This window comes from Excalfactoria chinensis, chromosome 1 (assembly GCF_039878825.1).
Source record: "Excalfactoria chinensis isolate bCotChi1 chromosome 1, bCotChi1.hap2, whole genome shotgun sequence".
Lineage (NCBI taxonomy): Eukaryota > Metazoa > Chordata > Aves > Galliformes > Phasianidae > Excalfactoria > Excalfactoria chinensis.
In genome coordinates this window covers 12,739,140-12,762,056 of record NC_092825.1, presented here as the reverse complement: position 1 = coordinate 12,762,056, position 22,917 = coordinate 12,739,140, and the positions used below count along the sequence as shown (strand labels likewise).

At 44.6% G+C, this 22,917-nt stretch overlaps 1 protein-coding gene across 5 annotated transcripts in view; it reads left to right on the top strand.

The window, feature by feature from the left end:
* Positions 1 to 22,917, top strand: part of ATXN7L1 (ataxin 7 like 1) — a 104,737-nt gene that overhangs the window by 54,268 nt on the left and 27,552 nt on the right. For 4 of the 5 annotated variants that reach the window (XM_072342192.1, XM_072342188.1, XM_072342201.1 and 1 more), the window contains one exon: positions 19,747 to 19,969. In XM_072342192.1, coding sequence (XP_072198293.1) covers positions 19,747 to 19,969 — 223 coding nt within the window. Of the gene's footprint in view, positions 1 to 5,449; positions 5,901 to 19,746; positions 19,970 to 22,917 lie in introns of those variants that run through there. The other variant, XM_072342210.1, reaches the window with a different exon arrangement.

The window sequence follows — 22,917 nt, the reverse complement described above, 5'->3', positions numbered from 1 at the left end:
TTCTTACCACATTTATCACATCCTCTTTACTGGATGAAGCTGTGACGAAGAGTGCAGGGTGAGCTGCAGCCAGCAGTGTGGTGCAGAGTATCAGAGGTAGAAACCAGACTGTCAAACTTCATCATCTCTCCAGGATGCTTTCTCTGTCGGTGACATCAGCATGGCTGTGACTGGGCCAGGCTGTGGCTTGCTGGGCACCTGATGGGGATCAGATCGTCCTGCGGCATGCTGTGCAGACAGCACTCACTCTGCTCATACCACCTGTCTGTCCCTGCTCACATCACCATCTTCCTTGCCCATAGCGCTTCTGCAGTTCATCTCACCTTTAGGGAGACTGTTCAACTCACTATAAAAAATAGGAGAAAACTAGTGCTCGGTTTTGGGTACTCATATTGGGCTTTTTTGTTTCTTTGGCTTTTTGTTTTGTTTTGTTTGGGGTTTTTTTTGGTGGCTTCACGCCTTTCCTCCTTTTGTTTGTTAGTTTTCAGCTGCTTTAGCAAGCAAGGCTGGTGAATACCAGAGGCAGAGCAGAGAAAAAGGGAGAGAGTACATGGTTCAGTGGAAGCAGCAGCAACAATTATTAAGTCAGCTTGGCCTGTCATATTTAAACTACAATTACAAGAGAGTAACTTTTGGAAAGGACACCTTACCTTGAAGATGAAAGATCTGCTGTTTGCATTAACCTAGAAGTGGTATTTTTCTGGGCAATACCAATTCAGATGTGAGTATTTTTGTGGTAATTGGCATGTACAGATTGATGACATATCCACATATTAGTGGCAGTGTGGGATTTTCCCCCGAATGTCATGCTCATCTCTAGCAGGAATGTAGAGCTCCAAAGGGAAGAAGGCTTTAATGTACGGAGTCAGCCTGTCAATATTATCAAAAAACACAGAAAATTAACAGGGGAAGATTTCACAACTAAAGTTCTGCATCCTTTGATTGAATAGGATTAAAGTAAAAGTTGTAAATCGTAGAAAATGAGAATTAGAACAAAACAAAAAGGGGTGAGGTCTGCCAGACTGCACATACAGAGTATTGCCTTCTGCAGCACTGCGTTCAGAAGGGAAGAGGTAGCAGATTGAATAGGAGTCTCTGCAAAGACTTTGTGAACTTAACTAGGGATGGCTTTTCCTGTTTATCAGCTGTGTGTTAGCATTTAGTAAGACTGCACTTCTGTTACAGTTTCTGAAAGGCTGGAGATCAGAACAAAATAGGTAAGGAACTTTCTATGTTTAAAACATTTTTACTATTTTTTTAATCTTAGAATTTTCTATTCTCCATTCCGTGAGTGGAAAAATACATCTGGAAGGCTGATAGTGGTACACGCAGCCTAAAAGCAATGGAATGTATGAATATTACCTGCATTCCTGCTGTGCATGCAGGTGACCTGTAAGACACAGTTTCTGATTGTACGTTTGTAAATAAAAGAAGTACATGTGTGCTTCTGTGTGTTCAGATAAATACACTCTGGTCTATTTTCCACATACCCACCACAAGCAATTAAATACCAGTTTGATGGTTTGAGTCAACTTCTTCGCAACTTAAAATATATTTTTGCAATACTGCCAAAATGTGCATGTTCGTACATGAAAATAATGGTGCGAATATACATTAAATTCACAGAATCGTAGGGGTTGGAAGGGACCTCCAGAGATTATCGAGTCCAACCAAACTATAACTAAATTGCTAGTTCTAATGCAATACTAAGAGGCTGGCTGAAACAAGACCTTTACTAGTAGTTCCAGTTAAGTCAGTAAGAGATCCCAATATTACCTGGAATTCTAGAATCCCTACAAAGAAAAGAAATGCAACTTCAGGTTGCTCACAAATATTACATAGCATTGCACAGGTTAAGCAACAAGGATCGCTGAATCAAAGAATCACAGGAAGGGACCTCAGGAGATCATTGAGTCCAACCTTCTGCTCAAGCAGGTTCCTTACAGTAGGTTGCACAGGTAGATGTCCCAACAGGTCTTGAACATCTCCATAGAAGGAGACTCCACAACTTCTCTGGGCAACCTGTTCCAATGCTCTGTCACCTTTACCACGAAGAAGTTCTTCTGCATGTTTGAATGGAACTTGCTATATTCCATTCCTAAGTTTTAGGCCATTGCTCCTCATCCTATTGCTACACACCACTGAAAAAAGCCTGGCCTCATGCATTTGCTTCCCACCCCCCTTTAGGTATCGATAGACGTTAATCAGATCTGCCCTCAGTCTTCTTTTCTTCAAAATGAACAGACCCAGGTTACTCAGCCTTTCATGATGCTCTTGTTTGCTCTAACTTGTTGGTTAACATTTGAGACTTTTCCCATCTAACACATTAAGGAAGCAATGTGCATACAAGGAAACTTAGGAAAAAGCTACATTGTCCAGCAGCAGCATTGCTCTGTAAGAAGTACTATTTCTGCGTATTTTCACTTGTGCATTCACTCTTTATGTATCATTTAAGGTGAATCTTTTTAAAAGTATTCAGAAGCTTTCAGAGTCCCAGCGCAGTAGAAAAGGTTGTACAAGAGGAGTGCTGAAGGGTTTGTTGTTTCTGAGCATGCACAAAGAACTGCAGATTTGAGTGTTAGAGGAGGAGTGTTCGCTCCATTTTGGGTTAGATTCACCTGTTACTCCAGATGCATGTCGGTGTTATTCCATACCCAGAGTGGTACTGCTGAGCTCCATGGCACTCATGAGGTGCCCGAGTGTTGAGATGATCGTCTGTAAGTAACTGAGAGCAAGGTCTGGTTTTTATGTGATTGTACAGTGTGAAGCGTAGCTATGTTTTGGGAAGACAATGTGCTCATCTCTTGTTATTTCAGCTTGCTTAGACAATTTAGGTTGGAAGTTTTACTGCAAGAAATCCTTGTTCAGCTCAAAATGGGGAAAAAACTACTCTTAATTTTGTTGTTGCAGTGTTTTATTTTTAATAAAAGAAACTTATCTGTAAAGACCCTCTCTGGACTATGGCCAAGAAGGAGAAACACAGTAAAAAAGAACTTTCTTAGGAAAGCAGAGATAGCAGGCTCTTTTCTTTTGCTGTTAAAGCACTCAAAGCTATTTTTAAAGTACCCCTTGAATTCCTCCAGAATGCCAGGCCTTTCTGGAGGAGCAGCTCTGAAAACTAGGGACTGCTGAGGCATCAGCCTGACCCGTAAGATAACATTAACAGAACTGAATGTCTGTCAAGCAACACTTGCTAGTCGAGGATTTGTACTTTTTCTCTGTACAGTAACAGTTGTTTGATTTGTTTATGAGGATCTGTGACGTATCAGAAGTGTTTTATAGGTTGCAAACATGGCTTTGGTAGAGCGCGTTTCTGAAAACGGATGAGGTGGTTGATTTGGTGGAGTTGTCGAGTCAGGATGCCGGGAATCCATAGAAACCTGTTCCCTGCTAAATATGGGTTAGATGAGATACCTGGTGACAGTTTTTTCCAGGACTCTGAGCAGACGATCAGCTGGAGCTTTAGGGATTCGCCTGAGATGATCTCTGTATAATATCAGCAGAATTCTGGCTTTCCCAAACGTTCTGACCTACACTGTTCTGAACTCCCTTCCACCAGCGCAGAAATATCCATGGCCCTGAAATATCCATGGCCCTGAGACACTTCAAACTGGGCTTCAGAGTGAGATTAACACGTCATTATAGGAAATTTCCTTGAAACAGTTAATACAGCTGAGGCTCAAATATATGAGCTGGTATTTCAGTTCTGTGTTGGGTTTATTTTTTTGCCTGAAGTCAGCTCTGCTGTTTCTGCCAGTGCTGGATTGCTGAAGCTGTAGCCTTATTTCTAGGTGGAAAAAAAAAAGAGCCTGCATGTTGACCTACCTAGCACTATGAGGAAATAGAATTAATTCTGCCACTATTTTAGGCCCATGGAACTTCAGCAAGAAGCACACATAACTCCCAACAGATTGGACTCTTATTTCTGCATTCTAAAGCCTTAGTGCCGTAACGCAGTGCAGACTCGGCAGTGTCCGTGTGCTGAGAAGGGTTCTTGTTTTTAAAATCTGCGTCCTATTGAAAACGCCAAAGGAATAGTCTTTTGTTGTGCAGCATCAGAAACAGATAGGTGCTGCAGGTGATGCTGGCGTGATGCCCTTTCTGAACAGGGACAAGCGCAGCTCCATCGGTCCAAACCTAGCAACAGTGGTGAGATTTGCTTTTCAAAAGTCTTGGAAGCATCAGTGTCTACACCAAGGCACTGCTAAACGGGCTGCCTCCTTCATGTGTTTGTGGAGCAGTACTCTTACCTGAGCCACACTCGGAGTCTCACAAGTGCAGGCTGCAAAGGAATCACTTTCTGTTGCTCCTTGTTTTTTTACATAACTGTCTGCTTTATTGTTTAGTTATATTGCCTGTTATTTCTGCACCTATTGCTATCTTCTCTCATGTTTATTTCTCTTATTTATTTTGTCTCATTAACCTTCGGCTTCTGTAATCCTCTCTTCTGTGAATGCTTCCCATTCAGACATCCCAGAGGCATGTAGCATTATTGTGCTCAGGTAGGCTCATGCCCCAAACACAGTTCATTGTGGGGTTTGGGTTTTGTCTGCTTGTTTTTACTTCAATCCCCACACTGAAATTAAATGAGAAGGAGGAAAGAAAAACCCACCACCACAGGTTATGCTCCTTCAAAGACACACTGGCTCTATTTGCAGTGTCTGAGCTCCGTTTCGGGCCCAGTGGCTCCGGATCTCTCATATCCATTTCTGTCTTCGGCTCAACTGGAGCTGTGCCAGGAGCCGCAGTGCCGCTGCCGAGCCGGCGTTTGGGAGTGCTGCTTCCATCTGCCCGGCCTGCCTCATCACCAGCGTCTCCAGCAGAGGGTTCTGTGAGTAGGAGAGGTGTGGGTAAATGGGGGCTGCTCCCTCGCTGCCCCTCGGGACCCCGCTGAGGTGGGAGGGTGAGCAGCTGGGCAGCACAGGGCTCCAGGGCCATGTCTGAGCTGAACAGGAGGGAACAGCGCTCCACGTGTGTGCAAACATACATGCTTAGTGTAAGACAGCTGTCAGTGCCTTACAAGTTGAGCTGCGTTTGTCAGCGCATTTCACATTGGCCGCAGCTGAGAGGACAGATCTGCGTTCAGCCGAGGTCCCACGCTGGCACGCTGCAATGGAAGTTCTGGGCTGGCTTTCTGGGTGCAGCTTCTCTGCCGCAAGTAGTTGGGAGCTGGGCGCACTGAGCGCCGGGGGTCCCAACTCGGGATATGCTGCAGTTCCGCACAGTTGACAGCTGTTCAGAAGAACACGGAAACGTTGGCGCTTCCTGCGCCTGTTCCGGGCTGTTCGCCGTCCGGGACCTTTCCGGCTGTCACGGGAGCTCGGAGGCCGAAGAACGCGGCGCAGGCCTTCGGCAGGGAGCATGCGCCGGGACGCCTGTTTACAGCGCGCTGCCCCGGGCTGCCGCCGCCGGCGACCGCTCCGGCAGGGGGCGCTCACGGCGCCGGGCGTGCCCGCAGCGGAGCCGCGCGGGGTGCGGCCGTTCCGCGGCGTGGGGCTGCGCGCCGTGCGGACCTCCGGGCGGCAGCTCCGTCCGCCGGCGCCTCCCGGAGCGGGGCTGCGGCGGCGGGCGGGGCGGGGCGGCTGCGCGGCGGCGTGCCCTAATCGGGAAGTGCCGCCGGCGGGACTTTGGCCCCGGCCTTATCTGCGCCGTGATTTTTTCTTCCTTCCAACCGTATCGGCGTAGCGCCGTGCAAATAACCATCGCTCGTGCTGCCTGCGGACTTGGAATCTCACATGCTCTGCGATGTTCGCTTTTGCTATGGTGCTCCGGAGGCTGAGCGCTGATGCCGAGTTCCAGCGCGGGCCGTATCGCTGCCCCTCAGAGGGGTGCAGAGAGACAGAGAAACCTCCGCCAGAGCCGCGTGCAGAGGGGTTACCGGGATTTCAGCCTGTTTCATAGTATGTATTCCTATGCCCTCCGTTTTGCACTGTCACGTTTATTTCACGTGTCTCCGTGTGGCACAGCTCAGCGCAGACTGTGCTGGTGGTGCTGGCAGTCGGTGGTGGCTCAGAAATAACATCCCTCATACCTTTAATTGAACGATGGCATGAGTTAGTACCAGAACAGTTTAAACACGGTTGGGAAATGGGTGATTCCTGAGCTAGCGGCTGTCAGCTTCATAGTGGACTCCTTTACGTAAATCCCATAGAGCTTTTTAAATAAAGAGCGGGGGAATTAGTGAGCACTTGGAGCTTTGATGTGATTTGTGTAAGTTAAATTAAAAGAAAGTGAATGTTTTTGTGGTACTGAATTCTTCTCTAAATATTTGTGATTTCCCTTGACGTGGAGTTCTTGGAAGAACAAGGGTTACCTGCAGGCTGTCAGGCTGTGCATGGCTTAGGGTTGGCATTAGCACTCTTGCTCTCCTGTGCTGTAGGATGGACTCCATTACTCACTGGGCATCGGTTGCAGCCTTCTGCTATGTGCTCTAATACGTTCAGTAGGAGAAAGAAGTTTTCTGTCTCTGTTACGTTATTTCTAAGTGGTTATAACTGCCCAGGGAGGCTGTGGATGCCTCATCCCTGGAGCTGTTCCCAGCCAGGTTGGATGGGGCCCTGGGAATCCTGGTCTAGCATTAAATGTGGAGGTTGGTGGCCCTACCTGTGGCAGGGGGGGTTGGAGATTCATGATCCTTGAGGTCCCTTCCAACCTGGGCCATTCTGTGATGAGTATCAAGTCTAAGTGACACTTCTGTGGGTTTTTTCAGCAGAAGACCGAATCCTCCTGGCTCACCTGAGACCAGTGCCAGCCAATGGAGGTGGCATTGTTCACTGCTGTAGAAGTCTATGACTGCCAAATGAGCTTTTTCTGCAGAGCCTGAAATGTTCTGAGGTCTCTGATCAGTATTGCACTGTAGGACGATGAACCTGTGAAGGGTCTGGAACACAGGACTTGTGTGGAGGGGCTGAGGGAACTGGGATGGTTCAGTCTGGAGAAGAGGAGGCTCGGGGGAAGCCTTATCATTCTACAACTGCCTGAAAGGATATTGCTGTGGTGAGGTGGGCATCGGCCTCTGCATAGAGGTAGCAGCTATAGGACAAGGGGGAATGGCCTTCAGTTGTGCCAGAGGGAGTTCAGGATAGATATTTGGAAACGGTTCTTCTCAGAAAGACTGGTGAGTTGTTGGAACCAGGTAACCAGGAAGTTGTTGGTAACCAGGAATAGGGGTAAGGATTGCTTGTACAATTTGTGGTTGGCAGATGGGCACGGAATAGTGAAGCAGAGGTGGGATGAGCCCAGGTGGCAGGGGACAGCCCCCAGGTGACAGGACAGCAGGGCCGAGCAGCAGCATCTGAGGAGAACCCGCTGAAGGACTTGGGGTTAAGTTACGTGGCTCATCTGTTCTCCATTCCTACCCCTAATGCAGTCCCATATTAATATAATACAAGGATGAAAACTAAGGTGAACCAGAAGTGTTTTTAAGAAGAGGTAGAGCAGGTGCAGAAGTTGCTTCTTTTGACTGCAGTATGACTGTGGCAGCTTGCATGAAGCCCAGTGCCAGCCTCCGTTCTTCTTCCCAGGGCCTTCAGGCCATAATGTCACTGTCCTTCAACATGTTCTTCCTAGGACGTTCTCTGAAAGCTTTTCGCATGCTGCTAATCGTGTTCCTGGCTAGAACTCTTATCTTGTGGTGGGGGGAGCAGTAACAGAGCAGAACATTTAATTGAGTGCAGTTTGTATGTGTGTGTGCTTGACAGATAAACAGCTGGTTTACCTGGAAGCTACTGGCTGAAGTTTGCTGTGATGAGAGCCCACATGAAGGAGAAATACCTTTGGCGTATTTCCTTAAACCTCGCAGCAGTTGAGACTTTCCAGTGCAGTGGTTTAACATTGTAGGCTTATGCATTTCTGGTCCTTCCGATTTCAGTGGCGTTTGGCAGCAGGGAGGTGGGAAGCGTTGGCCTTTCCCTTCTTACAGAAAATAAGAGGTGAAAACTTTTAAGCTTTCTGCTGATATGAGTCACTAAATGTTTAGCTAAGTCTGTTGCTCCCAGTTGTTTATCAGTAGTTGAGTCCATCTAGTGCTTGTGGTGCTCTCACCTTTAGTAAATACTCCCAAAAAAACACGGTATGTAATAATAATGCAGGAAGCATTTTCCTTTGTTGTTTGTCTGAATGCTATACCATCCAAAACACATGTATTAGCTCCTAATAATAAGTTATATTGTCCTAAGATAAAACAGTAAAGGACAATAAACCTCCTGTACCTTCCACTACTGTCAGCTTTCAGGTGTTGAAATCTAAGGAGATGAAACAACTGACTCTTCCGGAATTCCCTGATGAGTAACAATAGACTGAATTTTGATTTTGAACTGTTGCTTTTCTTGAATTATTTATGTTTCAGACTTTAAACAACCTGGAGGGTCAAGGCATTTGGTACTAGGAAGAAAGAAGGGAGAGGTAGTAATGTTTTAGGTGTAGGACTCCAGGTTCCCAAGTGATGTTCTGAAGGGGTAGATAACTCTTGTTCTCTGTGTAGTCCTGTACTCCATGACCTTCTGTCTTTTGCTACCACATGAAACTGCTTCAGAAGCTCTGTGCTATACATTGTCATCTTCAGATCTAAGTAAATCTCTTCCTTAGTATTTAAAGACAAGGTTGATTGCTCAGGCATTACTTCTGGTTCGTGTGTTAGCCATTGCTGGTTAAGTCTGCTGTACGCTTTAGCTACCATTTGGCAGACACAGCAATGATTGCTCTGTGATCAGTTTGCCAAATAAAGAGTTTAGTTCCTCCTCCGTAATCAGGCTGGTGTCAGCTGATTATAGCTGAGATTTTTCATGCCAGTATTCTGTGTGTTGTCCTTTCCATGTCTCTTTGGTCCAGTTGCTTCCGTAGTTGGGGGGAAAAAAAGAGATTTCTAGACTCTTTCTATTTCCACGATTTAAATACTTCTTGTTACCTCTAAGTAGTAGGGTTTCTTTCAGCTGTAGCATCATCACTTTGGTGAGGAGCGGCAACTTTCGAAGGGATCTAAAGACTGTAAGGCCTCTTTGGACTTTTCTGTCTTCTGACAAGTGGGAGAGGATTTGGCCCTGTAGCATGAGCACAGATTGTCTGGTTCAGAGGAAGCAATTGGCAGGTAGGAGGTCATGTTGCTGGGTTTTTTCCATTTCATTCCATGGCTACCTTATTATTTCACTATTCATTACACTTTTGGCATTGTGGCCAGGAAAACAGCTTCAGTCTGGATTAGTACCATCCGTTGCTTTGTTTTTCCTACACTTAGGAAAGCACTTGTATTTTAACTTCTCTCTTATTGAGAATATCAGGTTTAAATGACCTGGCTGTAAATCACGATCCCAAGTGATCTCACAGCTCAATCCCTCTGCATAGAGGCCATTCCAGCTGTGTTAGCGTTTGCTGTGCTGGCTGCTGGCTGCTGCCTGCTCCTGTGTTGTCACAAGTGTCCTGTGCTCATCTGCACTGTGCTCCCCAGCTTCCCACAGCCCTGATGCAAGCTGGCAGGAATGCATGCAGCCAGCTCTGCCTTGCCTTTGGTAGTAAAGTTCTTGGGACTGGGAGCACAGGGCTGATGCTGTCAGGTAGTGCCTTCAGCTGGGTGTGAGGTAGTGGCTTCATCTGGAGTCTCTGCTGTTTCTGCCAATGTTCTTGCCTTTGGACATGCCATACAGGCACCCAGAGTTACCTCAGTTTAGATCAGTAAGGACTTCAGTCTTTTACTGGAGAAAAAGTTTTCGTAACGTTTCCAAACACGCACCAACACGGAAGTGTAGGAATGTCTGCACAGAGCTGCATGTAGTTAGCCTAACTAGTGACTCTCCTGTAGTGAGCCCAACTGGAGCTGGTTTGTTTCTGCACCTCTGGTACAGATAATCTGACCACGGGTAACTGAGTGTTGACTCTATAAATAACTCATCTGTACACAGTGCAATCCTGCCCTTTAAAACGTTTTCTCTTCTTCCTGTTGGCTCCCAAGCTTACTCCCCTTATAATCGTTTTTTGACTGACCAAAGGCTGCTTTCCTCTCTTGGCAAAGGGTTGTGCTGTTCATTCTTCCCACCTGACATGACATTACACCCGCCACGGATGAAGCCAACTCAGCTCCCCCGTAGGAAGGTCATCCAGAATGTTTTACCTGTGCTCCAGTTGATTCAGGTGGTTTAAAAAAGAACAAGCGACTGGTCCACATCAAACATATGATACCTTGGAATGATGTTCATTGTGTGCTTGTTCTCTGAGACCTCCTGTGGCATTTAAAATCATAGACATGTATCATCCTCTTCCATTCAGGATGGTGATGGGAAGGTTGGTTGGTACATCATTTATCCAAAGCATGGCATTTGTAACACATGAAGCTAGTTGCAATGAGGAGTGGTTTAGACACACATTCAGAGGTGGAACACAAAGTGCATTTAACTTGGATTCTCTTAAGCTGATTTACATCTCTTTATGTCCTCTCAGGGATGAATTTCATTCAGTTTACACTGCTAGACAATCATAAATGATACGACTTGAAGCCATCCTTTTTAGATCTTAACTTGCAAATAAGAGTAGAACTAAAGAGGTTCTGAAGGAAATAAGAGCTACCAAAATGCCTTTACAGAGACCCCTCTGTGGTTCAGGTATGTCTGTAGTATTGTTTGCTTGCAGTTTTCTTCTGTAGAAAGCTGAGGTTTGGGGTATTTGTAAGTGCAATCATATGTAGTGAGAGAAACACGAATAAGTGACCTCTCCAGGAACTATTTTGAACTTCCCTGTGGAGGCTGTGAATGCAGGGTTATAGCCCAGGGATATCCCTGCAGTGTTCTAAAGAATAGGTTTTGTTGTTTGCGGCACATAATCTGCCTGAAAGATGAAGGAGCTGATTTATCTGAAACATTGGGAATGAGAAAATACTCTGCACTGACACTTATCAAACCTGCTATAGAGGCAGTGCAATACAGAATGAAACTGAAATACAAACTCATTAAAATTTCAGAGCAAACCTTTAGTCCCCAGTTGGGCAGATCTGTTTGGTTAACTTGATTTTCAAAAGCTGTCAGAGAATCTGAAGGGGATTCATTTGAGGCTGGGGAATATCCATGAGGAATGACAAACACAGAAAACCAAGTAAAATTACCATGTAAAAATGTAAACTTGGGTTTCCTGAAAAATAAATGTAATAGCAACAAGGCTTATCCAATTACGCTCACTTTTTTTTTCCCTCGGAATTTTTAACTCCCTACCAGTGTGGCATTAAAGATGCACAGTTTCAGTGATTCTTTGAAAATCAACAACTGCAAAGAGACAGCTTCATTAACGTGCCCCCAGAGAACAGTGCTTCGTGTGGCAGCAGCACTCATGCTTTGGCAGTTGTCACACGGGTGCTTCTAGACCAGGCATTGCTCAGAATGTCCCACAGGGGCTGGGGGAACACAAAGGACACTGGCTATGGGGTGAGATGGCAGCGGTGCTGTGGGGCAGGGCAGCTCAGGGCAATTGAGGTAGAGCACACGAGGGGAACAAAGCCACAGATCTTTAGAAAAGGGCTTTTCACTATTTTTCTGCTTATGGATCAGCTTGTTGTTAGTATGGAGAGGAAATATATATGTACGTTGTATCATGAAAATGCTGGTTTGGGATTCCAAAAGCCAGAACATTTAAGCAGCAAATTACATCCGAGGCTGTTATTCTCAGCTAATTCAGCAGAGCTACCACTTCTGTATGTGACTGTTCTAAGGAACAGTGAAATAAGTTACCTGGTTATTGTGTAAGCTTTGGCATGACACTATGTATGTGAACATATCTCGTTCAATCATGAACATATGTCTCCTAAGGGTGATAGGTTGTTTCCTCTGAGTTGTATAGTACAGTGTTGTTGTTGGGTATTTTTGCCAGAGTTCTGAAGTATGTGTATGCTGCCTAAACACAACTTGCTGTAATGTTTGCTTTACTCTTTTATCTGTACAGCAGTCATTTTTAACTGCTTGAAATCTGACTCTGACTGTTAGTAGTATCCGTAATGTGGTTAATACCCTTAGCTCACTTACCTGAAAAGCCGTTGTGATTGCATTCAGCATTGTTGGAGGAGCTGAGTACCATTCATCCCATTAGTTTTGATCTGAGGATGGAGAAAATATGACATCCAGTGCTGAGCTCACTGTGGAGTCCTGCCAGCCACTTCAGTTGTCCATCCTTAGATTCTCTTAGCTCTAAAAAGAAATGCTATTCTCTCTCTGTTTAGATGAAGTAAAACATTGAAGAAGTACTCTTTTTCTCTAATAGTCTATCATAGATAAGGGGAAACATCTGATGAGTTCCTAAAATGTTAATATATGTAAATTACTTTATTTTGTAAATATCATTGAAGATGGAGATTAAGATGCAATGATATATTTTACCTGAGAAATACATGTAAATAAATAAGATGGCCCTGGATGGGAAGGGTCTGCCCCAGGCCCAGTGTCTACTGTTACTCAGTAAGGAGCATGAGGGCTGGTTGTACCTCATTTTCTACTACTTCCAGCGGTGTGTCTGCAGCAAAATGATTTAAGTCCTGCGCTTGGGGGAGTGAATAGATGAGTTGCTTTTAAATTAGTGTATCTGATAAACTGGACCGCTGCTCCTCATGTTTTATTTCAGTGCTGAATGTAATATCTTGTTATGTCCAACAAATACTCTAATTAAGGATTTCTTTTCACATACAGCCACAAAATCATCCACAGAAGTCTTACTAGTCTGCGCCGCTGCTGTTGCTTGAAGGAAATATCATAGCTTGACTGCCAGAGAACTTAGTAGGTTAGGGCTGGTAGTGCAGGTAATGGAACACCCATGCAGAAGGCAGGTGAGGGCTGTCCTTGCTGGATGAGCACAGGGTGTAGGATGGCATTAACCCTGCACCCTCCAGGCAGTTCAGAGTGGCTCACAGGTTTTATGTTGGGCTATCAGAGCGTTGCTTCTAGCACAGCTGGAGATTTCCTCGGCAGAGCTCTCTCCTCACCCTTCTTTGGGCGAGCATCACTTGACAAAACAAAAAATTTTTACCTGTGATTCATTTGCTATGTCTTTTTTGCCCACAGATTTCTGGTCTTGCTGAGCTGATAAAAGCTGTGAGTTCCAATAGCCAACGGGGTGGTTTTGCTGCGTTAGCAGTGCAACAGGGAGCAAATACCAATTATACGTACAGAATTGTGTCTTTATGAGAAATGATGACTTCTTACCTAGATCTAAAACTTCTTTCTTAAGCAAGTTAATACCGTGCATGGTTGCTATCCCATTTCATAGCTGAAGAAGTAGGCCTTGTCACAGGAGTTACATCCAGGTCTCCTGCTGCTGCGATGCAAGGTGTGATGTTGGCAGCCAGACAGCCATCATCCTCCTGACTCTGGTGTGCTGGGGTGCCTCAGTGCTGCAGGTCTTGGAGCGCTCACAGAAGGAGCAAGCAAGCAGCCAGCAGCTCCGCTTTGCATTTGGCGCAGTTAATCCGCTATTGGAAGCAGTTTTGTGCTGTGGTGGAGCTCCGCTTGACCCTTCCTTTTTTTTTACGCTTCCTACTGAATAGAAATAAGCGTTCTGGGAAGCACGAAGTGTTTTATATGGAATTTGGCCATTTTTGAGAGATTTGGCCACTTAAGAGTAATTTAGTGGTATGCCAGAGATTATTCCTGCTGTCTCATTTATAATTTCCCTGGCTTTTATCAAGTTATCCCACAAACGAAGGATGTTTCAGGAAAGCAGCAGGCTTGTCCCGCTCCATTAGACACAAACACCCCCCTCTTTCCTGAACCAAGAAAGAAAAAAAAACAAAGCCAAACAAAACCAGATCGTCTTCCTCTCAGTAGGCACCGTGGGTTTGCTGCTTTCCATTTGACACTTCGCTTTAACTGCGCTTAACTTTCAGTTGTATCAACAGTCCAAAGAAAAAAAAAAAAAGCCCCCCCAAGAGCCCAACCCACAGTTGCTTTCAGTGCATGTTGTTCTTGGCGTGGCCCCGCACTGGTGTCCGACTGGTAGGACCTGAAACTCAGTGCTCAGCAAGTGCCTGGAGTCAAAGCAGGCGGCGCACGCGGGCCGGCGGTGTTCCAGGGCAGGTCATCCTCTGCCGGCAGCGCGTGCGGAATGCCGTGCTCCTCTGACGGCATCTGCGGCAGCGTGAATCATCGCGCCTTCCAAAAGTGCGTGTTTACAGCCGTCGTAGAATCAGATTAAGTTGGCAGCCTGCTCCTCGCTGTAAGTGGCTCGGTTTACGTTTCTTTTCCCCGCAGGATGTTTTGCATAAGTTTGCCGACCCTTCGCGCTTGTAGGCTTTGCGAAACGGAGAGTGGTGTCGGTGGGTTTGTGTCAGAGAGCGGAGCTCGTGTTTGTCGTAAATAAACATGGGCAGAAGGGCGGTTATTTTAGCACTTGATAATTTCCCGCTTATGTCATTTGACCTGGATTGAAGCTGCGATTGCTGAGCTGCGCCCTGCGCAGCGTGTTGGCTGCAGGGTTGAGCTGGCGGTGCGTTTCCTTTGTCAGTTTACAAGAAGTATCAAAATGAAACTGGCTGTGCCGTTTCCTTCGCAGCGCGCTGTGGGGAGGAGCAGCGCCTCGTGGGCACGGTTTCCTCACTGGTTCAGCCGCACTCCGGGCAGCGTTCTGCCCAGAAAGCTGGTAACGTTGTCCTTCACTCTCACGGCGTTATGCTGCAGTTGGTTTGCACCGAGCCTGTGTTTATTTTTAGCCAGCTGCACGTCCTGCCTTTTGTTGGGTTGTTGGGTTGTTTTTTTGTTGTGTTTTTCTTTTTTTTTTTTTTTAGACCGCTGTTGCAAAACGAAAGTGCTTACAAGGTGTTTATGAACTCTTGTTACGAAGCAGCTGCCAGTTGCTGCGGGATGACACATTTCTGCGAGCGGGCGGCTGGCTGTGCGCGCTGTGCGCTGCCTCTCGGCACTTCTCAGGCATGTGCCGTTTTCTTCCTGCTTTGGTTTGACTGGAATTAATGCCGAGCGCAGTTTTAAACTTTGAACTGGGATAAGTACCAGGTGGAAGGTTTCCCTTTACTGTTTGCTGAAGTTGTAAGTATGCGTTGCTCAACTCCGCACGGTGTAACAAAACACCTCGGGATATACTGTAAATAGAAAACCTGTAATTGGTACATAGGTGTTGGATGGCGTTACCATAAGTAACGGGCTCATAACAACGCCGGGCTCTGTTGTGAAACGGAGTCACTGGTGGATGAGATACTAAATTGCATTAGTGTCTGCTTAAATATTGTACACGGGGAACGATAAGTGGTGTTTGTATCATGCACGTGAGGTCTGGTCAGTTTATGCTGTTTTAAATAAAAGGGCCATAAAAACGTGAGTGTTGTGGTAATCGTAAGTCTGAAAGGAATGATGTTACACCGTTTCTGTGTATTAACAGCAAATAACATTCTTATGTGTCTGGGTTTTAGCAGTTGTGTCATGCTTGTGTTTTCCAAACGTGGGCCTGAGCCGCAGTCCCTCACGCCGCTCACCGAGTTCCTCGTGGCCCAGCTTTGCTCCAGGCCTGCTGCGCGTGGGAAGCAGGGCCGTGCTCAGCAAGGGCTGTGTTTCACAATGACTGTTGCTGACAGAGTTCTGGCACGTCTCTTCCAACAACATCAGAGGGATTTTTTGTTCAAACTACCTGCAAACTGTACTGAAAGACTGAAGGCACGTCTTCCTCTGCACCCCAGCTGTCCCGTGACTCCTTCCTGTGCAGCCTTCTAAGTCTTGCCAGTGGAGGAGACGCTAACTTTGAGCTAAAACTGTTCCCTTGATTGGGTGAATTTTGAGTAGAGCAGGTGGGGTAAGAAGGGATGCAGATGGAATATACTGCAAGTGGTGTTGGTGTGTAGTCCCAGCAAGAGAGGTCTGTGGTCTCAGTATTGTGTAAAGATCTTTTCTGAATGCAAAAAGACTGCAGTCCACCTATCAGCACCTGGTTGGCATGAAGTACTGGCAATGTGTTTAGTGCTCAGGTGTTGCATTTAAGGCTTGCTGTGAGCTAAGCAGGCATCTGATATGATGTGAGAGTCGAGGTGAAAACTAGAGAAGATCCTTTCTACTTCAGAATGTGCTTTTACCCCTTTTCCCACACCCTGCTTGTGGATCTGGAGATCGTGTTGCTTTTCTGTTGCTTTGCTTTTTTGTGTGTGATTAGAAGGAGATGTGGCGTTTCCTGCAAAACAGCTGCTAGTATTCCCCCGTGGCCAGTCACAGAGGATCCTGTGAAGTTAAAGATTCAGAGCCAGACCTAGAGGACTTGGGCAGCTGCAGCTGAGGTTGGGGACAGGTAGGGGGCTGCGTCTTGTGGGACATGGGGAGGAGGAGGAGAAAGGGAGCATGAGGGAGAGAAGCCCCAGAGAATGGGGGACTGTTAAGTCTCCGACAACATCAGGACTTCACATCTAGCAACAACAATTCAGATTTGGCTGAGAAAGTTGGACGGTATCCATGTTTCCATAGGACATGGAGGATCTCCTGGAAAAGTTTAAGATCGTATGCAATGCTACCAATGCTTGCAATGTGCGTTAGGACAGTATGTAGCACTGAGCTTCTTTACTCCAAAACAGAAAGAAACAGAAACATTGATCTGAAATAGATTCTTTAGGAAGCGCAGCTGATTCAGTGCGAGTGTGCTGAACTTCTCTCTGAGATTCATGTCATTAATACTTTAACTGTTTGACAGCAGCAGTCACATGTTGCTCGTCAGTTGCCACAGGGGCTGCGCTGAGACAGCTGAGAGGTTGCAGGAGGATTATTGCAGGGCAGGGGACTGGAACTTTGATCGCACCCTCTGTTCTTGGATTTGACAGCAGCAGCTATTTGGGGAAGAAAAACAGAAAATGCGTTGTTATTTTTGTGGAGTGAGCATCTATTCAGACGTATTCAGAAAGTTCTCTCATGTTTTAAATGAGTGCACATTGGTAGCATTGCATGCTTCTGAAGCAGTGGGAGTGGCAGTAAAGGTTAGACTGTTACTTTGTGAGTGGTAACTGGATTTCCACTTGTATCACACTTTTTCTGTGGGGCAAAAGCTTTCAGTCTGCTTTGGGTTTGTGTCTGTCTGGTGACTGTGCTGTTTGCTCGTGCAAGCAGGGACAGCAATGGCCATAGCTGTGTGTGTATGAGCTCAGCTGCCCCACTGTGTGCCATTTGCCTGTGTATCAACTGCAAACGGGTGTCCAGGTTCTTAAATGGCTGGGCAGTTATGTGCCAGATGTACCAGTACGGGAATATCTCATTTTGTAATGGCTATCTGATCTGTAAATGTCTTATATTCACATTTATTACATAGGGTGGATGACAGCAGACCAATAACGTAACAAGTAAAATGTTAATAGGCAAATTAGTAGAATTTTGTAAGGAGGCGGTGTGACCAGGAAGTTTATTTTGATGGGGAAGCACAGCCACCCTGCACTCACAGAAGGAAAAAGAGAAAGAAGAGCCAAACACAATAGCTTGTGCAGAGGAATACAGCAATATTTAGTTACAATTTATGCCCCCCACACACACACACACAAAGTGGCTTTGTCAGTGTGGTTTCCCACCTTGGCTGTCTGGCCTCCCACTGCTGGGCCTGCTCTATGAAAGTGCTGCTGCCATCAGCTCCAGTGATGTTACCTCACAGGAGCAAACACGTCGATTTTCCCTGCTGTAGCAGTGCCTGATGCCATCGAGGACTGTGCAGCACCAGCTGTTCACATTCTTCCTTCTGTATAACTCTGTAGCGGTCACAATTTCCATTCTGCACTTAGGAGGTTTCAGGAGAAGCTGAGTAACTCTGGTAGTGCTCAGAGAAGTGTCAGAAGTGTGCAGGACTTTCTGCAGCTGTGTATGGGGCAGTTCGGAGATGAAAGGAAACGCCGAGTGCAGCAGTCTTACAAAACTGACCACTGATCTGAAACATAGCCATAAATAAATAATCTTGTGATCTTTTCCTTCCCTATCTTCTAGATAAACATTTATTTTAAAGAGGAGGGGACGTGTTATTGTAATGCCATGCTACTGCTGTGCTTTTCCTATCATTTTGTATGTTACATTGGAAAAAGATGCCAGAGTCAATGCACAGTTTTGCTCTGGGGAATTAATGAACTGAAAAGGTTGTCTTGGAAGAAACTCAGAGCATTTAGCTTGACCAAAAATCCAGTGTAAGACGGCTCTTAAAAAGTACCGTGCTATGGCATGTGATACTTAGATGACTTTAAAATATAATTTTAGATGGCCCGTATCTTGAATGTCTGTGTTTCCGGAAGATTAATTTTAATGACACAGTAGCATATTTCACTTCCAAATATATCCTTAGGGACGGTATCAGACATATGGCTTACCAGAGGACGGTCGGTCAGGAGAAGACCAGGATCTTATTGGTTAATCCTGAATTTGCATGACTTGTATATGAGAAGCATGTTTGTTCCATGTTTCACTCTATACGTGGCTTGTTTTTTTTGGTTAAGAAGCAGTTGCTTTTTCAAGTTTAGGTTGGATATTAGGAAGAACTTCTTTACAGAAAGGGTAGTTAAGCAATGGAATAGGCTCCCCAGGGAGGTGGTTGAATGGCCGTCCCTGGATGTATTTAAGAGCAGTTTGGCTGTGGTGCTCAGGGATATGATGTAGCAGAGGGTTGTTAGAGTTAGGCTACTGGTTAGGCTGCAGTTGGACTTGATGATCTTCAAGGTCTTTTCCAACCTGAGTAATTCTATGATTCTGGTTCTATGATTCATCAGCCCTCAAGTAATCAATGGTAAAATCACACATTTTTATTAAGCTAGTTTCACTTGATTAAGTAGTTGCTGGGAAAGTTGGTAATTGTTAAAACAATAGCTATTATTTAACTAAACAAACATTCTATGAATAAAACGCCACATTTCAGAGGCAGATGCATGGCTTCCGTGGGCGTTACACAAATGAGTCGTGAAATGAGCTTATATTAATTGCATCCTGCAAAGGACTTCTGGAGGTAGAGTCTGTGTGCTGAGGTCTGTAGCAGGGTGAGTGCCAGCATTTGGGGGTCAGAGGAGCTGCTTTTTGCGTGGAAAATGAGTAAGAATGTTTGGCTCTTCAATTACGGGAGAATCTTGAGTGGATTTCTGCAATTGTAGTTGAAGTTTGGATGTGGAGGTATGGAAGTGCCTAGTCTTTAATGGAAAACACCTTTTTTTAGTCACTGGAGATGTAAAAAGAACAGGTGAAAATATTCTTCATAGGTATTTTAAGCATTTCTCTTTGCTCTTGAGGTATTCACCTATTGCAAATGAATCATGGATGAATCCCTATCCTCCCAGCATGTTTTTACCCATGGAGATGCCAGACAAATTGCCATGTTTTGATTCTCTGTGGGGAAATTTTTTCTTAGTTCTCCTTAAAATATCAAACCAGGGAACATGCATTTTGTGATGTAGATATAACACGTGTCCTTGGAGCAGCAGGTTGCCATTGCTGCCTTAGGCTGAACCTGACTGACAGGATGATGCTGGGCAGGCCCAGAGAGCAGCACCCAGCCACACCACTTTCAGCGTGGGAGGCTTTAGACCAGGACACTTTGCTGCGTGTTGGCAAAGTTCTTGGTCTGCTACCGTGCTGTTTGTAATCGTTGAATCATTAAGGTTGGAAAGACCGCTAAGATCATGTAGTCAAAGCATCAGCCCATGCCCACTCTAGACCATGCTGTTCCCTGTGACATCCACCATTTTCAGCTAGAATAGAGAGGAAAAATTTCCTCTTCCCCAACCTTTATTTATTTTTTTATTTTAGCCAATGAAATTCTCTAAAGTTAATTATTTTTCCATTACAGAACGAAGACACGGTTCAATGTGCAAACCTTCCCCTTCTCCAGCTTCTCCAGCTTGCAATTCCAGGACATCCCTAGTACAGATGAAACCGAAATCCTGCATCAGCGGCCATAACCCTGTCAGCAGCAACTCAAAGCCATTCAAAACGCCCAAAGACAATCTACTTACCTCCAGTAGCAAACAGCACACAGTCTTTCCTTCAAAAGTTTCGAGGGATAAACCATGGTAAGTACCAGAAGAGCAGTTACCTGAGCTGCTGGTATTCAAAATTAATTACCAATATGTAGTTCATGATAAAATATATATATATATATATCTGTTCTCTCTTCTCAAGTTTACCATTTAAGCCCCTACATTTCCTAAGGGAGGAAAATAAGATGTTTATTAAATATCGTTTGTGGTTTTTTAATATGTATTTATATCTGTGCACACATACATGAAGGTGATGTCTGTACGTATAGGTATATTTGAAAAGGAAAAGTGAACCCATTTACTCTTCTGCTGTTCCCTCAAATGTTGGCTTTTCTGACATGCATGTAGCAAGTGCAGGATTGGGGCACTTTGCTGTCTTCAAGGTCTATCTGCCTTCACGATATCAGCCCTTAAAACTGACGCTTTGAATCAGCCACATAATTTCTGTAGAGTTCTTAATACTGACTTAGCCGGTGTTCATGAAAACGTGCTGCTTCTAGTCATTTATCTTCAACAGCAGCTGCTGTTGGAGCTCTTTCTGTATTTTGACAATGTGTGCTGCTTTATAAGACAGAAGAAAATTCCAGCTGCAAAAATCACTATTTTGTGGGAGTCTTGCATCATGTACTGTGACAGAAACCCACAAACAGGCTTGGAGATTGCCTGCACCTTGTTCTCCCATCACTGTTATGGTAGCAGCAGAGTTGCAAAGACGTAAAGGAGTGCAGAGCTGGATCACTGTTTTATCCCTTAATAAACTAGTAATTCTTATCTACAGAAAAGACGTGTTGTGATTCAGTCACTAGATTGGTGACTGAGGAGATTTGGGTTTGGTTCTTGCTTGTACACAGGCTGCTGTAACAGCTTCGTCTCATCAGCCTCAGCTCTGTGTCTCTGAACTTGAGATAATCAGACTTCCTTTTTCTTTACACGAAGTTTTATCTAATTGCTGTGTAAATATCTTTTCTTTTTATACGCAGTGTCTAGCATAAAAGGGTCATGATTTTAGATTGCCTGAAAGCAGTTAATAATTTCATGCAAACCATTCACCAATGAGACTGAGCATAAACTCATATTATGTTAAAATAATGGCTCATGTTTTCTGCTGTAAATATACACCCTTCAGTATGATTTCAAAGGCAGCACCATCTGCCTGGCCACAGAATTTACCTTGCGCTGGAATAAATCTCATCTTCCTTTAAATCTGAACCCACCATTCCTGTATGTATGATGAACATTGTGGACAGTTATTCCATTTAATCTGAAAGTGGAGATTGCGGATGGTTTGGTTACTCTCACAGATGAGGTGTAGGCTATTTTAGTTAACATGTAAGGGCTTCATTTACTATTAAAAAAAATTCTTGCTTGAATAATGACCTTTCATTGTGAATGTAGAAGAGAAGATATTTATACAAGAGCAAGTTTCTTAAAGTAATTAAAAGAAATTCAGAAAGCTCTTCAGAACATTAATGCTATTGACTATAAACCTGTTTCCCACTTTCAGACAACAACTTCCATATCTATTTCAGCATCTGAGTGAAGCTGTAAGCAATATCATCTGTTTTGGCAACAGATGGTGTTCTGTCAGTCAATAAAAGCCAAAAGGGAACAAAATAACTACGCGATTGCACCAGTCATTTTCCCTTTATTAGGAACATCCCAAACATTTATGGATGATTAAGAAGGTAGATTGAGTTGTTTAGAACTGTTGCAATGGTTTATTAATTATTTGGCACTTAATATGTCATTAGATCTAGTCATAAATTACAGAATTCTTGCAGCTCTGTGAGGAGGTAAGGCTGTGGTTCTGTTTACCAGTGGGGAAAATAAAGTATATACTACTTGAAGGTACTGTAATCTTAACATTACAAATCACTAGCGGTCTGAATTGGAGATCGATAAAATTGTCCTTCAAAGTGTAGTCTGAAGTGCCTGGCTTTGCACATGGCTTTTTAGAGAATAAAATCAGTCTGATAACTGTCACAGTTCATAGTGAGCTGACATCAGTTAACGAAGAACGAGTTTTCCTACCCCGTTAGTGGATTCTCATTTTCATTTAGGATTCTATAAACTACTCAGCTGGTCTGATTTTCTCAAAGAACAATTTATTCATAAATATAATTCTTTTTCGAGGTGGGGTTGTATCTTCCATTCACCTGTCTGTTCAGTCTGTCAGATTTCACCTCCTTATCATTTAGAAAGAAATACTGGAAAATACTTCAGTCTCAGAATACATGAACCGAATTCATCATGTATCCATGTGTTATGGTTCATCATCCTCAGAAACTTACAGTTATTCACTGGGTTTGTCCATTTCATTGTACTAATTGCTACAGGTATTTACTTTACATAGGCTAGCTTAGTTCAGGGACTGTGCCACTTGTAATGATTGCTTTCCAGACCCGGAGTAACCTTTGTTGCACTTACCTGATTCTTTAGCATTTTACTCAGCATCCCTTAAATTTTAGATGCTGGGATTAGTGGTGATGTACAAGCTATCATTAGTAGCAATGTCCTCTGCAACACAATGGCCTGGTACATCTGTTGTCACACCTGCCTGCATGTAGACCCCGCTCTTCTGGTGTTTAATTCTCTATCGATTTGTTTCATTATCATAAAGCCTGCCCCAGCAGCTTGTTCTCTTCTTTGCATCCTTCTTGTCCTGAGATGTCCTGCAGTGGTTCAGAGGACTCCTCAGCTAATGCTTTAAAAATAGTGATCGGAATACTCAGCTGAAAGAGATCTGGAATTGCTTTTGTTTTGTCTCTGTTGTCTTAATCTTTCCCTAGCTGGAGTATGGAAGAATATTGTGACTATGTTACCTGGAAATACCTCTCAGCTCTTTCTTCCTGAAAGCATCATTACTGTTAATCCAGCAGCGCTCAGAGGCTAGAGCAGTGCTGGAGCACAACTGTAGTGTGCACAAGGCAGGAATAAGCCAGTGTTTCTGCAGCTTGCATTCAGGGCTGTAGGAGGTACAG